The 15,123-nt window shown below is 41.8% G+C and overlaps 4 protein-coding genes across 4 annotated transcripts; 1 reads left to right on the top strand and 3 right to left on the bottom strand.

The window, feature by feature from the left end:
- The first annotated feature begins 3,898 nt into the window (after positions 1 to 3,898).
- On the top strand, positions 3,899 to 4,219 carry LOC139137778 (activated RNA polymerase II transcriptional coactivator p15-like). Its single transcript, XM_070706046.1, has one exon. The coding sequence runs from the start codon at positions 3,899 to 3,901 to the stop codon at positions 4,217 to 4,219; it is 321 nt and encodes a 106-aa protein (XP_070562147.1).
- A 1,451-nt stretch (positions 4,220 to 5,670) lies between these two features.
- On the bottom strand, positions 5,671 to 6,411 carry LOC139137777 (uncharacterized protein F54H12.2-like). Its single transcript, XM_070706045.1, has one exon. It carries the CDS (start codon positions 6,409 to 6,411, stop codon positions 5,671 to 5,673), a length of 741 nt encoding a protein of 246 aa, XP_070562146.1.
- A 41-nt stretch (positions 6,412 to 6,452) lies between these two features.
- LOC139137776 (uncharacterized protein F54H12.2-like) lies at positions 6,453 to 7,001 on the bottom strand. The gene has a single exon (XM_070706044.1). The coding sequence runs from the start codon at positions 6,999 to 7,001 to the stop codon at positions 6,453 to 6,455; it is 549 nt and encodes a 182-aa protein (XP_070562145.1).
- A 6,040-nt stretch (positions 7,002 to 13,041) lies between these two features.
- On the bottom strand, positions 13,042 to 14,130 carry LOC139137775 (uncharacterized). The gene has a single exon (XM_070706043.1). It carries the CDS (start codon positions 14,128 to 14,130, stop codon positions 13,042 to 13,044), a length of 1,089 nt encoding a protein of 362 aa, XP_070562144.1.
- Between the last annotated feature and the right edge of the window lie 993 nt (positions 14,131 to 15,123).

Raw genomic sequence — 15,123 nt, 5'->3', positions numbered from 1 at the left:
AAAAGACCTAGAAGTGATGTCAGGTGTTTCGAAAATAGTAAGCGCATCCTGCCCCACATGTGGCACCCGCCATATATCAATCTGTAAGTCAGATAAACCTTCAGGAGTCTAAAGGAACTGTACGATTAAATCGCTAGTCAACTGCTGGCTCGTTGATCTTGTTTTTATATAAATAACATGTTATTGTAAGCAGAATAATCACCAAGGGAGTAAGCCAGCCTAATACTAAACAGGTTGCCAAACGTTTGTCAGATTATATCATTGTGTACGAGGCTATCACGGCAAAGGTTGATGGGTATGATTTGGCTGGATATCGCAGATGTTCCATATAATCAATGAATGTGTCGTTCTCCATATTTGTTGATTTCAACGGCAACCTCTCTTGTTTCGAAAACACTCTATGAACATGTTGCTTCGAGGATTCGTCGCAATTCTTACAATGTTAATTGTAATTTGCTTTTTGCATCGTCATGGCTAAATATTCATGGTGGTCATTATAGAAGAGCTTACCTACCACGACCGAGGAAGAAACTGACGACTCTGGAGAAAACCGAAAACAAAAACTCCTCTTGTATGAAAGACACAAGAAGAAAAGTAAGCTCATCGACGTCACTGAAATCGCAGCAGACACCTTTAAATTTGCAAGTGTATACATTGAATTCAGCAAACATTGTGTTATTGAGTATATACAGTGATATGACAGCCTCTTCTACACTGTATTAGCTTTGTGTGTAGGACTTAACGTCACGGCCGCCAAATTAATTTCTGATTTTATGCAATCCAATGTATTTGATGATTAGAGCTTCTGTAAATGTGTATTCGCCATCTGTATATATCCTGCAAATTCATCATGGGCAGCATTTGTTAAGGCGTCTCTGCACTTCAGAAGCCTACCAAAGATAACTAATTGGGTCAAAATTTAACATGCAATACTTTCCCCAACACTTATCACTGATAAATACAATGCGACTCCGTTACATATCATTCTTACGTAACGTTATAACAATGTATGTTATATGTATGACATTGTTATACATATTTCTTTTATTTAGCGTCATTAACACAATGATAGCCTTTATAACTTGTCCTATAAAGAAGAGTTTGAACTGTTGCCTTTGTGGTTAAATTTAACGGGCCACTTTCAATACATCTTATTACGTCTGTAGGTCAATCCAAATTCATCTACACGAATCCTGCTGTATATCAATCCCATTGGACGCGGTGGACCAAACTGTCAGTACGGTCATTTTAAACATGCCCTGCAATACTCTATCGCGCAAAATCGTTCTTTGGTGAACGCAATTCTGTTTTATGAACATCCTATATTCGGAACACTCGAACAGCTGAGAGACGCAAGGACACTAGAAGAGACATTTGATATCGACCAGTTGAAGAAAATTGTTAATATTATATCTCTGGAAGAATTCAACGCGAATTGCAACAAACAGTCAAAACCCTATTAACATCTCCTAAAGCACGAAAACACTTAACCAATACGTATTCAAATTCTGCAAGACTTTATCATTCTGCATTCCATTTAGCACTACCACAGTACGAACAATTACCGGCAACAAAAGATCAACTTACAGAACGGCTTGAAGCAGCGTCCTCGATGAACTGTGTTGGAGTTTGGGTCTTCAAGGCTGCAGGTCTTTCCATACCGACAATTAATGAAAAAGTCGACAAGCATCTGGTACCGTCACTTAGTATACGGCATTCGGCGGACAGCATTCGTAAAAATATCTTGACGGGACGACCATACCTTGCGATCCATTGGAGGAACAAGCCTGAAGAATTGTAAATAAGTTGATATCGCTCATGCCTCTGTTGTGATGAAAATTTTATAGATAAGGTGAAATGCACCTCGGCGACAGATATTTCAGATATTGGTAAATCTTGGATAATTGTTTCGCTGGTACTGAATTTTAATGGTGACCCCTATTTGGTACTCTTGATTTTGTAAGATGATAGTTAAAGATTCCTTCGGGAAAGTTCGAGCTAAACTTTAAGCCTTTCAATGTCGAGGCGCGTATTACCTTTCGTAGAAACTTAAATTAACTACGCGGAATACGAAACTTTGTGTTTGAAACTGATGGGTTCATATGTGTCAGATAATACTCTTAAACTCAACAAGTGTTTCGCTAATCAGACAAATGGTTTTAGGAGAGTTTGTCAAGAATACGCTTGTGTCACTGCATGAAAACCCAATAATACATATGCTGTATCAGCATGGATTATTACCTGTATTTTAGCTGAATAGTGCATATGCAGATGAATAGAGTCAGCAAGAATCCATTGCTTTGTATTCAGCAAGTCTGTATTCATGTGGATTCATGTGAGTTCAAGTGTATTATTCTATTATTCAGGCAACTAATTAATTTGCATTTGATTCAATGTGTTTGATAACAAATATTGGCCCTGTCACGAATTGAGGCAAAATGAAAATGTTAATCTTTCGATGGTCTGCAATGATTATTGAAAAATAATAAACCATTTCCCCTAATTTAACACAGTATAATATGAATATGCAAACTCACGTGCTATAAAGAAGACACTACGAAATTAAATTTGAAAATCAATTTCCATTTAAAATGGAATGCGTCTGGGGGACAGATATTTGGTGCCCTTAGTTTATTTTTGAAATCGAAATTTTATTTTTCTCCATAGAGTTAACAGCGAGATAACGGCCATTTTGAATATCATACTACAGTAAATATTGTGTAATTTGTTTCTCCAGTTCCATAAATTGGCAAGGTGACCTCCCGATTTTTATTCTTGATTTTGAATGTGAATGATTCAAAGATTCCTTTCGGAAAATGTGAGCGAAAGTTTAAGTCTTATACTTTCGAGGAACATAGTATCTTAAGGCAGAATTACGTAAACAAATTGACTATTTAATGCTCCAAGGGCACAATTCGCTCTCACGCGACCCAGCTAATCTGTAAATTAAATATAAAATTAGTTAATCATGTAATACTTAGCTACACGATAGAGTTGACATGTCCAACGGGATTTAATTTTTCTTTTGATAACTTGAGCATCATTTTCTTCTGATAACTTTTACATCATTTTCGCGGTTTGTGCAGACAGTAAAATAACCTTGAAACGGTACAAAAACTGCATTCATAAACTAAAATTAGATGCGGCGAATCATGATGGTTTCGCTACTTACTTTTAGACGTGACGCTAATTTCTAGCCAAACGTTTTAATGGTCGAAGACCATTTAGTCAAATTGGTATGGGCAAACTTAAACACCTTCAGAAATTTTACAAACTCAACTTAAATCGTATATTTCGATTTACTTTATGTACTTAGGAAACGTTAAACCAATCTCCATCTCTTTGCACATGACGTTAACTATCATGTAATTTCACATAGACGATTGCCAGTAGTAATGGCTGTTGTATAGTCCACACATCTCGCGAGATTTGTGTCCTCTCGTGTAGTGCGAGAGTTGAGAACTGTCATGCTTAGAAAAGACCCCTTAGTATGCAAAATGAAATTAGCGAGTCCCCCTCATTGGTCCGTTTAAATACCGCAAAGGATATTGGGATGGCCATACCCTTTTCTGATTGGTTAACTGGTTAATATATGCAAAACAAGAGTATATAAGTAGCAAGAGGGCCAGCTGAGGGCCAATTCTGCTCAGGCATTCATCCAAACAACAACAACAGCTCAACTATTCAAGCTATGGCTACTCCTATACTATCACCAAGACTACTGGAAGAGGGATGGCGCAAGTGTTATTCAGTGAAGGCTGAACGTCCGTATTACTTTAATGTAAAGACCAACACCAGCGTCTGGACAATGCCAACCCTCTCTGAACCAAGATGAGAGGTTTGCTGATGTTCCTGGAAGGAAGAGCCCGACTTGCCAGAGCCTACTCAGGAAGTGCCCATGCCTGATCAGACTCAGTCCAGTCAGTCATCAGTTGCTGCTTTGGTCCCTCAACCTTCCAAGCCTGGCGCAACTAGTCAAGCAGGTGAGAGACAATTCAGATTTCTTCTGCGTGACACAGAGACGTCAGCTCGGATTGTGAGTGTGCAGATGTACAAGGGAAATGTGTACGTTGGAATACGTGAATTCTTCAAGAAACCCGACACTGGAGAACTGATACCAACAAAGAAGGGAATCAATTTGAATTTGGATCAGTGGAATCGGCTGAAATGTATCATGCAGAGTATTGATGATGCTGCTAAGACACTGACAAGCAATTGACTTGGAACTCACAGACCCGTCTTTCGTCCTTTTTTCAGAGCCTTCCTTCAGCGATATGCCAAATGACTTGGACAGGCAAGTGGCAAGGAGAGTGGCCAAATATGTCTACGCCAAGCTCATTCTGGACGAAGTCAATGCCATCATCAATCAAAACTGTCAGGGATGCAAGGAAGATTACCCATCTCAGAGAGACCATGAGTGCCTGTACTATGGCAATGCCCCTGCAGGTCAACGGGAAGCGATCATCAAATACTTTACTGATGCTGCCAAACGAGTCAACATGCTGGCTGTGCAGAAGTCTGTTCTCGCCATGGCTGAACTGTGTTACATCACCCTGGATCATAATGTTCCACTCGGATTACTTGATCTTGATGATCTCTTGGAGTTACTGTACTATCGCTGGAGTGAAGACCCTGAAGGATGTTATCAAGCTTTATCGGACAGTCTGTCTGTTTACGGAATGGTTTTATGCAATGACATGATTACCGCAGTTTGTTCAAAATTTGGTTCTGCAAGCAATTAATCTCTTCGATTTCCTTCACGTTCTAAATGACTTTTTTCCGGACATTTCAAGTTTGCCTAGGACACTGAGAGACACTTGCAATAAAAAAAAGGTGTTGTGTTTCATGTTTTTTTTGCCTTGTTAAATTTTGTTAACTTTGAGAAAATAAATTTACTGTTATTGTTTAAAATGAAAATCTATAACTTGTCTGTCTATACTCTTTGTATGATTGTTTTGATGAATGAGTATGTTTAATTGCCCCCCCCCCTCCCCCTTCCCCCCTTTATGGCCCCTCATCTCTGAGAAAAAAAAAATCAGACGCAGATGCTTGGTATTTTCAATTGAACAAGTTTGAAAATTTATTGAACACCAACAGGAAAGCCAACACAAGAACTAGTAACAATGTAATGAATATGACTTCTAAGTCAAACGAGTCTGTAAAAAGTTAACATCATAAATGTCAAAATCAACACCAGTCAATTTTTCAATGAAATCATTCACGAGAAAGTCATTAAAAGTCAAGTCCTCAGTAAACTGCTTCACAATGTTCGACATGGACCATCCCCGGCAACGATGTAGCAGATAGTAAAGGACGTATTGTCCACACACTGAAGAAAGAGGTCCCTGGAGCCTTGTCTGTTATAGATCCAGTCGAGGGAGTTCCTGTTGAGGAATGCCTTGAAAGGTGTCCTGTTGGGTGGACGTCCGTACGAATCGAAATATTCACCACGGTTGCTATCGGCAAAGTAGAAAGCCACCCAGTGTTTCCCTGGTTGAGTACTTGGGTCCACATTGGCCACAAAGGCAGCAGGATAGGACTTTAGTCTGGTCTTAGGCAGTCGGTCTGATGGTTTCACCCCGGCAAAAGATGATGCAGTGTATCGATCTGTACTCAAGACTTCTTTCAACTTTAACGTGTCCATCTTTCACTGGAGTCGATGAATCAACTTCAGTAATCAAAGAGGATGTTGCGGTCTCTGTCGATTTCAATGATGTTATCCAGTTCGCCATACACGAGTAAATTCACAGTATTTGGCAGGGCTTGTCTGAACTGCAGTTCGATGCCCAGGTTGCCTTCTTTGACCAGGTTCAAATGTCCTCCGTCGGCAGACAAGTCCGGTGTGAGATCAAATGCAAACAGTGTGTATCCATTGTCGTATTCATAGCGATTGATGTTGATTCCTTCATCCCTGCCTATTTTATTCGTCCCGGTAAACAGGGAATAGTAGGCCATGATGAATGATTGACCACCTGCTTTGGTGAAGTCCAGTTTCAGGGGTTTGCTCGGAACTTGCTTTCCACTGACATTAAGGACCAGCGACGTCATGTCGTAATGTTTGAAGTTGAAAGGATTCTTCTTGTATGAACCGTTGAAGGCATCGTTGTCCACCAGACCCAAGACCACACGTTTAGGTAGCTGTCCCAGAAAGATGTGGTCTTTGTTGAAGGACATGGTGCCTCCAGGAATAGACAGAACCTTCATCACACAACGATGTATGGGATACTTGGATGGTCCCTGCTTTAAAGCTTCTGCATGGCCCAGCTGTACCGATGGACTGAGTTTTATTTTCCTGATCAGAAGTGTGGCTTCGGTGACTACAGCTTTGAAGCCTGGATTTTCTGCAGAGCTCACAAGGGAGAAGGCATTCTTGCTTCTATTGAGTTTGAAATGTAATTCGACACCATTCATTAGATATTTGGATTGGAAGAAGAGATCTGAAGGAATGGGTCCTACCATATCAACAACTTGACTGCCAACGTGAAGGCATATCGGTTTTTCAGTCCCTTGTTCACTTCTCCACCTTCTTTAGTGGGGTCCACTTCATCCATTTTCAAGTGATAGTCCTTGAAGAAGAGGGCTGAACCGATATGGGTGTCTTTGGCCTCCTTACCATAATTCAACAAGGTCTCCAACAAGGCTCGGTAGGGGTAAGTAGGGGAAGGGTTGGATATCATTTTGCCATTGAGGTGTACATCCACCTGGCTGAACAGTGAATGGAGCCACAAGTTGACGGGACCCACTGCTGCATCTGCACCAAGGTTAGTACCATCAACTTTTGTAATCTTGGCCTTGATCAGAAGGAGTGTTGAGGACAGATCGATGTAGTCTTCCCCTGAACCCGAAATCACAAATTCGATGGGTCCCGATTCCACAATGTGGGTCAGGGGATGCACTTCTTCCCATTGTCCCTCTTCCACACTGGTCTGCGTTGGAGGAACTGTGAACAAGTCAAGTTCACTCTTGGTACACTCGCAGGAGTGTTCGTGAAGAAATGCCATGTTAGTCAAAAATGTCAGGAGATCTTCTCTTTCGCTTGGCTTTCGAGGAAATGACTCTTCGTTTCGGAGCTTTACGTTTTATACCGCCGCCTTGGGGAACTGAGTATCTGGAACCCCTGCCTGTCATCAACTGTTTCCCGGCTTCCACCAACCGTCGTTTTGCCGAGTGCTTGATGTTACGTCCACTGAGTGCATCACCTGCAATGTTCAGTCCCGTTTTCAGCATCTGTCTCCCTAGGACTTTCGCACCTTGTTTGAGCAGTGGTGTGGCTGCACGGAAGAGGCCTCCCAAAATACCGCCCAAGCCATATCCTCTCTGCACGGCTGCCCCCTGGAAAGATGCTCCATTTCCCACCTGATCCAAATAAAACTTCTTGTATGTGGCCGGGTTGCTTTCATAGATTTTACGTCTATACGGCATGGTTCAGGTTACAATAGTGTAGGGCGTCGTTTTCTGAAGGCTAGTGTCACGATCACTTTCCCACCTTGAAATGGCACTTTCTGACCCATGTCGTCTCTTATGTAGACTTCTACCGTATCAAATTCACGGTTTCTCAGGGGAAGAAAGTATGGCGTGTGGAAGGTGCGGTTGATCATCTGTCCATGGATCCCTTCCACATTTTCTATTCTCAACAGGGGTGCAAAGGTATCTCCCACCAACTGGTCGTCCACTAGGTCGCAATACACATACAGAGAAGAGAGGTTTCGAAGACTGAACATGAAAGGTGCATTGTTCTTCTGCCTCAAGATGGTATTGGGATGAAATCCCATGATTTCAGCCAGACCTGGTAGAAAGTAGAGGCTGGTACCGTCACTCACATCAGCAGTTACTTTTCTTGACACCGGGTCGAAAGTCAGCTGGACGTTGTCCGGTAAACCTTGCTCTCTCAGAGTGGCCAGTATACTTCCAAAATCATCGTAATAACCTGCAGGTATTTTGACAAGTGTTTTTCTATGATCTTGAATTTCGTACGCCAATAAGTTTCTGCCCTCGACCACATTGTACCAAGAGAAAGGGTAGTGTATGTCCATCAAGGCCACTTCCCAGTTGCCCGCAGAGAAATGTGTTTGGGTAATTTCACAGTGTAGCCTGTCACTGCATTGTCTGGGAAAACATCCATCGATGCATTGCTCGGTAGCGTCATGAAAAACGGATGTTCAGCCATGATGAAAGTGGGGTCAGACTGTGACTGTCCAGACAGAGTCACCCCTTTTATAGTTTTGTCAGATCCCTGACCCAACTATTGAATTTGGATGGCCAACCATACCACTTGACCAGATATTCAGTCTTGCCCTTTCTCTTTCTTGTTTCGAGTATTTTTTCCACTCTGAAGACATCGTCCTCTTTCTTGACAACTTTTTGTAGTTCTTGTTCATAGAAAGTACCTTCTAATTCCTCCTCATCAAAATCTTTCAGCTTGTAAAGAGGTGGTCGACTGGAGATCCTTCTCGACACAGTGAAGATTTCTTCTGTCCAATTTGGCAGATAACCTTTCTTGAACATACGTTTAGTTTTGCTGATTCTCACTTGTTCTCCCACACTGAATTTAAATTTCATCTTTGTCTGTTCAGTGTCACTGTACAGAGTATCCAACACCTCGTTTTCATTGGTCTTGTTGACAGATGCTGGTTTTCTCTTGATGCTGCGATGCCAAGTGTTGTTGTAAGATTGCATTAGCTGAGGAAGCGCCGATAGGTAGCTTAGGGTGTTGTTTCTGGTAAAGTACTTCCACATTTTAGTTTTCAGCGTACGATTGAAACGCTCAACCACAGAAGCTTTCGTTTCATTTCCGGTGGTGAAAAATTGAATGTCTTCACTCTTCAGATATTTCTGAAATAGGTGGTTCACGAATTCTTTGCCTTGATCCGTTTGCAGTTTTTCTGGTTTTCGTCCAGTCTTCAAAATCTGTTCAAACGCTGCCACCAAAGTGGCCCCTCGTTTGTCTTTCAAGGGAATGGCCCAGGCATACTTGGACAAAATGTCAATGCAGGTGAGGATGTATCGGAACCCTGAATTGTATTTTGCTAGTGAACTGACATCAGCAAGATCAGCTTGCCACTGTTGATCCATTCCACCGACAATTACTCTAGCCCTTGGAAACTTCCACCTCACTGGTTTGTGTAATGTGTAAGTGTCCTGATGTTGCATCCATTCTCTCACTTTCTGACGGGTGGTCTTTATTCCCTTCTCTTTTGCAGCACGGTAAACAGCATCGATTCCTCCAAAACTTGCGGAATGACTTGGATCGTAATACACCTGGCTGAGGTGCTGATCCAAGTCCGTCAATTTGGTCACAGGTTTCATGTTTGATGACTATAGATCCAGAACAGCAAGCACAGAGGCACCTCACCCGTTTGAGGACATCGCCAAGGGATAGAGAAGGTGGACAACACTCCATGACAAATGTCTCCTTTGGAATGACTATCATCAAATTGTCGAGTGATGTTTTAAAAGTTGAGCCAATTCCCTGTCATGGATGATCGATGTCGTGGTCTTGCAGCGGTTGAAGTGACAGGACGTATCTCCTTCCTTATCTTTTTCTTTTTAGCGGATGATTGTCCAGCAAACACTCCATGATCACCTTCTTCATCATCACCTCTTGGCTGAAACAATCCTTTTGATTTTTGCTGAGACTGAATCCAGTTCCATCTTTCCTTGTTGCCAATCAGATCTTGTGGTACATTCATGTCAGACAGCACTCGGGCAAATTGTTGCCACCCTCTAGGAGTGAAAGTTTTCCTCCGACGTAAAGTGTCGTTGATGAGGTCTACCATATGAGTTCCAGGTAAGGGATTACCATCGTACGTTAATTCCCCTTTCTCATTCCAATCCACGGAATCATGCTGTTTCACTTTCTGAAGGAGCAAGTGTGCTTTTCGTCGGAGGGATTTTGGCACACTTTCCATCACATCCTGCTCCACACTATCCGAGGGCTTTGGCTTGTCTATGCCTTCCTCTTCTGTGCTCTTATCTAAGGGAGACCCTGAAGAAGACACAGCGGTAGTGGTACCTGTTGAAGTTTCAGAGGGGAGGATGCTGATTTTAACAGGTTCCTTCCTTTTATCAATGTAAGCCCTGTACTGCTGAAGAGTCTGTTGGTACAGTTTTGCCTTTTCATCATCGGTGATGTCTGTTCTTTCCAAGATTTGTTGCATCTCCCTATCCAGAGAGGACAGCATCTTCGTCACAGGGTTTGTTGTTTGATTCTGCTGTAGTTGTATGGTATCTAGTAATTCCTGTGGCACAAGTGCCATCTTCTTGGCATGTTCCATGGGCATGGTGACAATTCACTTAAAGAGGAGACTTCCCAACACAGACAGCACAGGCCATAGGACAGCTGAGAGAAATCCACCCTTTTGCACAAGTATCTTCTTCTTCTTTGATGTAGAAACCTTTTTATTTGACAGTGTGCGAAGATGATGTTTGTATTTGCTCAATTTCTTCTTTCGAGCAGATGACAGTGGAACACTCCCCCGAAGAATGTTCAGGCAACATTCACAGAGGCAATGGATTAAATCGTTACTGGCTCCCTCGATGATCCCCCTCTGTTGCTTTGGATTGCCCCTGGTTAAAACAGAGAGAAAATGAGCATGTTTTCTCATTCACTTAGACATGATGAAATGATTGCATTTCATCTCATCATGTCTATTTTATGTTTTCCTGACATGAACAAAGGAAGTATCTCCTGGAAAGATGTTCTTGCGCAGATGGAGGACTTCCTGTGTGTCAGGTTTCAGGTCAATGAGAAGATAGCCAGAGGGCTCATGGGAGGCATCGGTGAAAGCTTCTTGGATGAAACGGGTGTGTCCTGGGTACATCTGTTTGGCTAAGTGAGTGATCTGTGATCCGTCTCTTGGATTTTTAAACAAGACCAGATAATGTGAATTCAGACTCATGGTTCGAGTCTCTCTGCCTTGAGATTGAAAACAGATTTGTAAGATAGCATGACAGAGAGATTACGATGATGAGAACCTTTGGTGAACAGATTGGTAATTCTCTTGTCATTTCCAGTTTCTGACATCAGATCATCAATAATCAATAAGTTGGATTGGTGAGGGGAAAACGTACTATCCAACTCTTCAGGAATGCCTTCAACAAAATGAATGCTAGGGATATTGGCAGCCAGTTCCGTATAGGCAGGTTGGTATTCTCCATAGCACCAGACAATACGCTCAGGAGATGGAAAAATCATAGTTTCCCGTTCCTTCAGCAATCGTTTGACGAATTCGGTTTTGCCAGACTGTGTGGGTCCACATATGAGAGCAGTGAACGGATGTTGTAGTCTTGCATCCATGATTGACTTGATTGATGTTGTTCAGACAGTAGACGAACAATTCGTATCAACTGGCACATCAGTTGATGAGTGTCAGATTGTCTGGCCAGTTTTAAAAATCTGTGTCTTTCAACTTTATCTTCAATATTATGCACTTGTGTGAGATGATTTGCCAGTCTTACGAGATGTTTTGCATGACAACCAGGGTAAGGACAGTTCTTTCGCATTCGTGGCATGGTATACCAAGTTGACCAACTTGATCTTCACTGTGATGGGACTTTTTGGTTGATTTCCTTTCAGTCAATCTCTCCATTCAGATCAATGCTTTCATAACATGAGACTGGCTTCCTTTTGAAAAGTTTATCATAGATGATGTATGGCAGCACACACAAATACAGGAAGAACATAGGATTGGAGAAATCTCGATTATTGACGATCAGCTTCAAGAGTGTTTGCAGAATGAGACCCATCACGCCAAATGAGTGTTAGGCTGAAATAGTACAAACATATACAGGAAAGCTTAAGGATGTTCTCATTTCTTGACAGAGGGAGGGCAAAAAAAGGCCCGAGGGGCAAGAGGGCCTCAAAGTGTTTGTAGGGGGGGGGTGTTATACCCAAATGAAGTGTGATGTAACTCATTGACCAAGAGCAATCTTCTTCGCTGGCCCTCGGGGCAGTCGGGCCTACTTTTTGGCCTTTGGGTGAAGTCTTGTGAAGAGACGACACACACACATACAAACATACATACATGTTTACGCATTCAGCTAATGTTTATACACAAACATCAACAAATGAATTCAAACCAGCCTCTGAATTTGTTTAAATTAACAAAGTTGATTTGCGTTTATTACATTCCTTGACAAAAAAAAAAGTTTAACCATACTTTTTTTTGTTTGTTTGTTGACATACAACATACAAAAAAGACTTTGAAAGATGAAAATTGAAATCTACAGATAATTCTGTTGAAAGAAAAAAAATTGAACAAACTGTTGGTCTGTCGTCTTTAATATTTAAAATTTAAAGGGGGAAAAAAATGTAACTTCTTGTCTCTTTTCATGCATTTGCAAATTCTCCAAATATCAAATACATACATTCCAAGACTTTGAAAGTGAATGAATTATACAACTCTAACAGATAGAATAATCAGATAACCATTGCCACAAAACTGATCAGGAAGATTTCAATTTTGTTTTTGCAATTTATCCAATTAAATTGTGAAAACAGCTTCACCAAAATTATTAACATACAACTTGATAACTTGAATTTGTTTTTTTTTCTTTGAATGATATTATCAACAAAGCCTATTGAATTACAATTATAATTACCATGCCTTTTTTTTCTTTCTTACAAAGTATTGGAAACTGCTTGATTGACAAAGAGGGGGTGGGAGAGGAAAATATGAAGAAAAGCATTTGCCAAACATTTGTTGGCATCCCTCAATTGATGTTTCTCAATTTTTTTTTGGTGGGGGGAGGAGTGTTTCATGGACAAAGTACAGTTTTAATACCCATAGGGAAGGGTTTTGTAATTTTCAATCAATGCTCTCTTATCATAAACTAGGGCATATTTTTTACTTTCACTTTTTGTGACAACATCACATCCAACACGTCGGATTTTGGCGGGGTCATTAACGGTGATGGTTGATGATGGGCAAGTGGTGACCAGACGAGTGATGGCATCAAAGTTGATGTTTAAACTGTTGCGGTAATTCAAGGTGATCCCTCTGACTTTACAAAGAGTGCGGTTTCCTTCCTGTCGGGTCTGTGCTAGACAGAAGCATAGTTTTTGGCTCCACCGGACACAAACTTGGTAATGTAATTGCCTGGAGGTTCAAGTTCGCTGGTGAGATCACCTAAGTAGTCACCCAGAGGTGGTTCATACATGTCTGACTTGCTGACAAAGATGACAGAATCGGTATCAAAGTACAAGACACGCTCACCAATGGCTTCAAGAAGATCATACAACTTCAGGCGGGCATAGGCTGTGGTGAATGCTGCGATGACAACATTTGTATTAACGGCACCTTCGACAAATTCATCCCGAAGTGAATGTTGTACAGCGACCATGTTATCGTTGACAAAAGACAAGTTGTTGACGGTGTGTTGCTCACTTGTGAGTAACCGGAAGAGTTCTGCAGGTTCTTGGATGTACTGAAGCTGTGGAAAGTTGTTACGTTGAGCAAACTTGCCCCACATGGAATTCAGCATCAGTTTTGCCAATGCTCGCTGACCTGGATTTCGATGAATCTTAGTCTTGTCAAGTAGGATACCTTCTCTCTCATGGTACTCACGGATGTATCGGTCTTGGTCATCTTCCGTCTGACACCATGAAGGCCAACCACTGCTCTCTTGTTTCAACTTAAAGAAGGTATTGATGTAATCGGTGAAGAGCCCACCTGTTTGTGACTCTCTGTTGTACTCTTCACTTTCACGGTAGTGCCACACCTCAAACACTTTGACGACTTTGTACCCCTTCTCCACAGCTTTTGCTAACTCTGGTGTTGTCCAAGTTCCCACAAAGGATCGTTGGTCATCGCTATGTTCACACGGTGCCTGCTGTTTGGTATCCGCACAGCTTCTGCATAGGGGAAACATCAGTTTCTTATCCACTCTGAGGGGCAGAACAGGAAAGTAAAGTTGCCGTGGTGGCAACACTCGACATTTGGCAACACCAAAGTACCACTGAACAGGCAGTATGATGTTCTTGGTGCGGACTTCCGGATGCTTGATGGGATACTTACAGTACTTGTTGACATAAGGGTAGAGGCTTGTGAAATCGACATAGTGAATCTCTTCGTTACCCTCACACTCATGGTAAAGTCTCGTTGCATTGGTTTCTACCACCATAGAAGGCATCCCGTGGATAAAGAGGCTCCTGTAGATCGAGTGACTTGATGAATTCTTGCAGGTCTTGGTTTTCGTGAATATCTCTCTTAAAGTCACATTCCCACATTTCGATCACATTGAAGCCATTGGTGCGTAGAAATCGCATCTTGTCGAGGGTACATTGGTAGAGATCACCCATGGTCTTCTCTAGTTTGGTGTTGACGATATCATCGTCTTCGTAACATCGCGGACAACCATGGTAGTAGCAACCGTGCATCTCATAAGCAGTGTTGTTTGCTTCATCATACCCATCTAGCCAATATCGATCAATTTTCTTCTCACCCCCGTTGTATACATGTTGAATGTTGACATTCTTCTTATATGCAAGCCACTCCAACCACTGCAGCGCAATGACAGATTGATTTCGTCGGTGGATGTAGCCGTGATCTGGAATGATCCCGATGGTATCTTTCTTGAGAAAATTCCTGCGTAGAACACACATTGCAGGCTGATGCGATGGTGACACAATCCCTGAATGGATCCACACCATTCTGTTGTTTGAACATATCTTGAAATTTCAAACAACTCCTCCTTAAGATGTCTACATCGCTTCTACAGTAGTTCTCAAGTTCTTGTTTCAGGTTGAAAGGATGGTTTTTCGATCGCTCTTCTTCGTACCATCTCAGGAATTTTTCTCTCTGATGTTGTTTCATACCATCAGGACCATAGTATTGTGCATCTGGGAGAGGACCGATGTATTCTTGATTCTCCGCTGTGTTGAAGAAATGGGGAAAGTAACCTTTGTGCGGTTCAGCCAGATAAAACATGTCGGGAAGTTGAGCTAAAGCCACAGGGAAGAAATTGTAGGAGTCGATGAATTTAATGTTTAAACTGGGGATGAAAATGCGGATGATTTTGGTTCCATTGATAATGACTTCAGGTTGAACATTATTCTCATGGCAGTACTGCAAAATGAACTGACCATCGTATCCTTGAAGATTGTGTGCTATGAAAGTGCCGGGG

This window comes from Ptychodera flava, chromosome 7 (genome assembly GCF_041260155.1).
Source record: "Ptychodera flava strain L36383 chromosome 7, AS_Pfla_20210202, whole genome shotgun sequence".
NCBI classification, from domain to species: Eukaryota; Metazoa; Hemichordata; class Enteropneusta; family Ptychoderidae; genus Ptychodera; species Ptychodera flava.
This window is presented reverse-complemented; position numbering and strand designations above follow the sequence as displayed.

Coding starts and splice junctions, on each gene's coding strand:
- LOC139137778 (XM_070706046.1), top strand. CDS start 3,899: ATGCCTGATCAGACTCAGTCCAGTCAGTCATCAGTTGCTGCTTTGGTC.
- LOC139137777 (XM_070706045.1), bottom strand. CDS start 6,411: ATGAATGGTGTCGAATTACATTTCAAACTCAATAGAAGCAAGAATGCC.
- LOC139137776 (XM_070706044.1), bottom strand. CDS start 7,001: ATGGCATTTCTTCACGAACACTCCTGCGAGTGTACCAAGAGTGAACTT.
- LOC139137775 (XM_070706043.1), bottom strand. CDS start 14,130: ATGCCTTCTATGGTGGTAGAAACCAATGCAACGAGACTTTACCATGAG.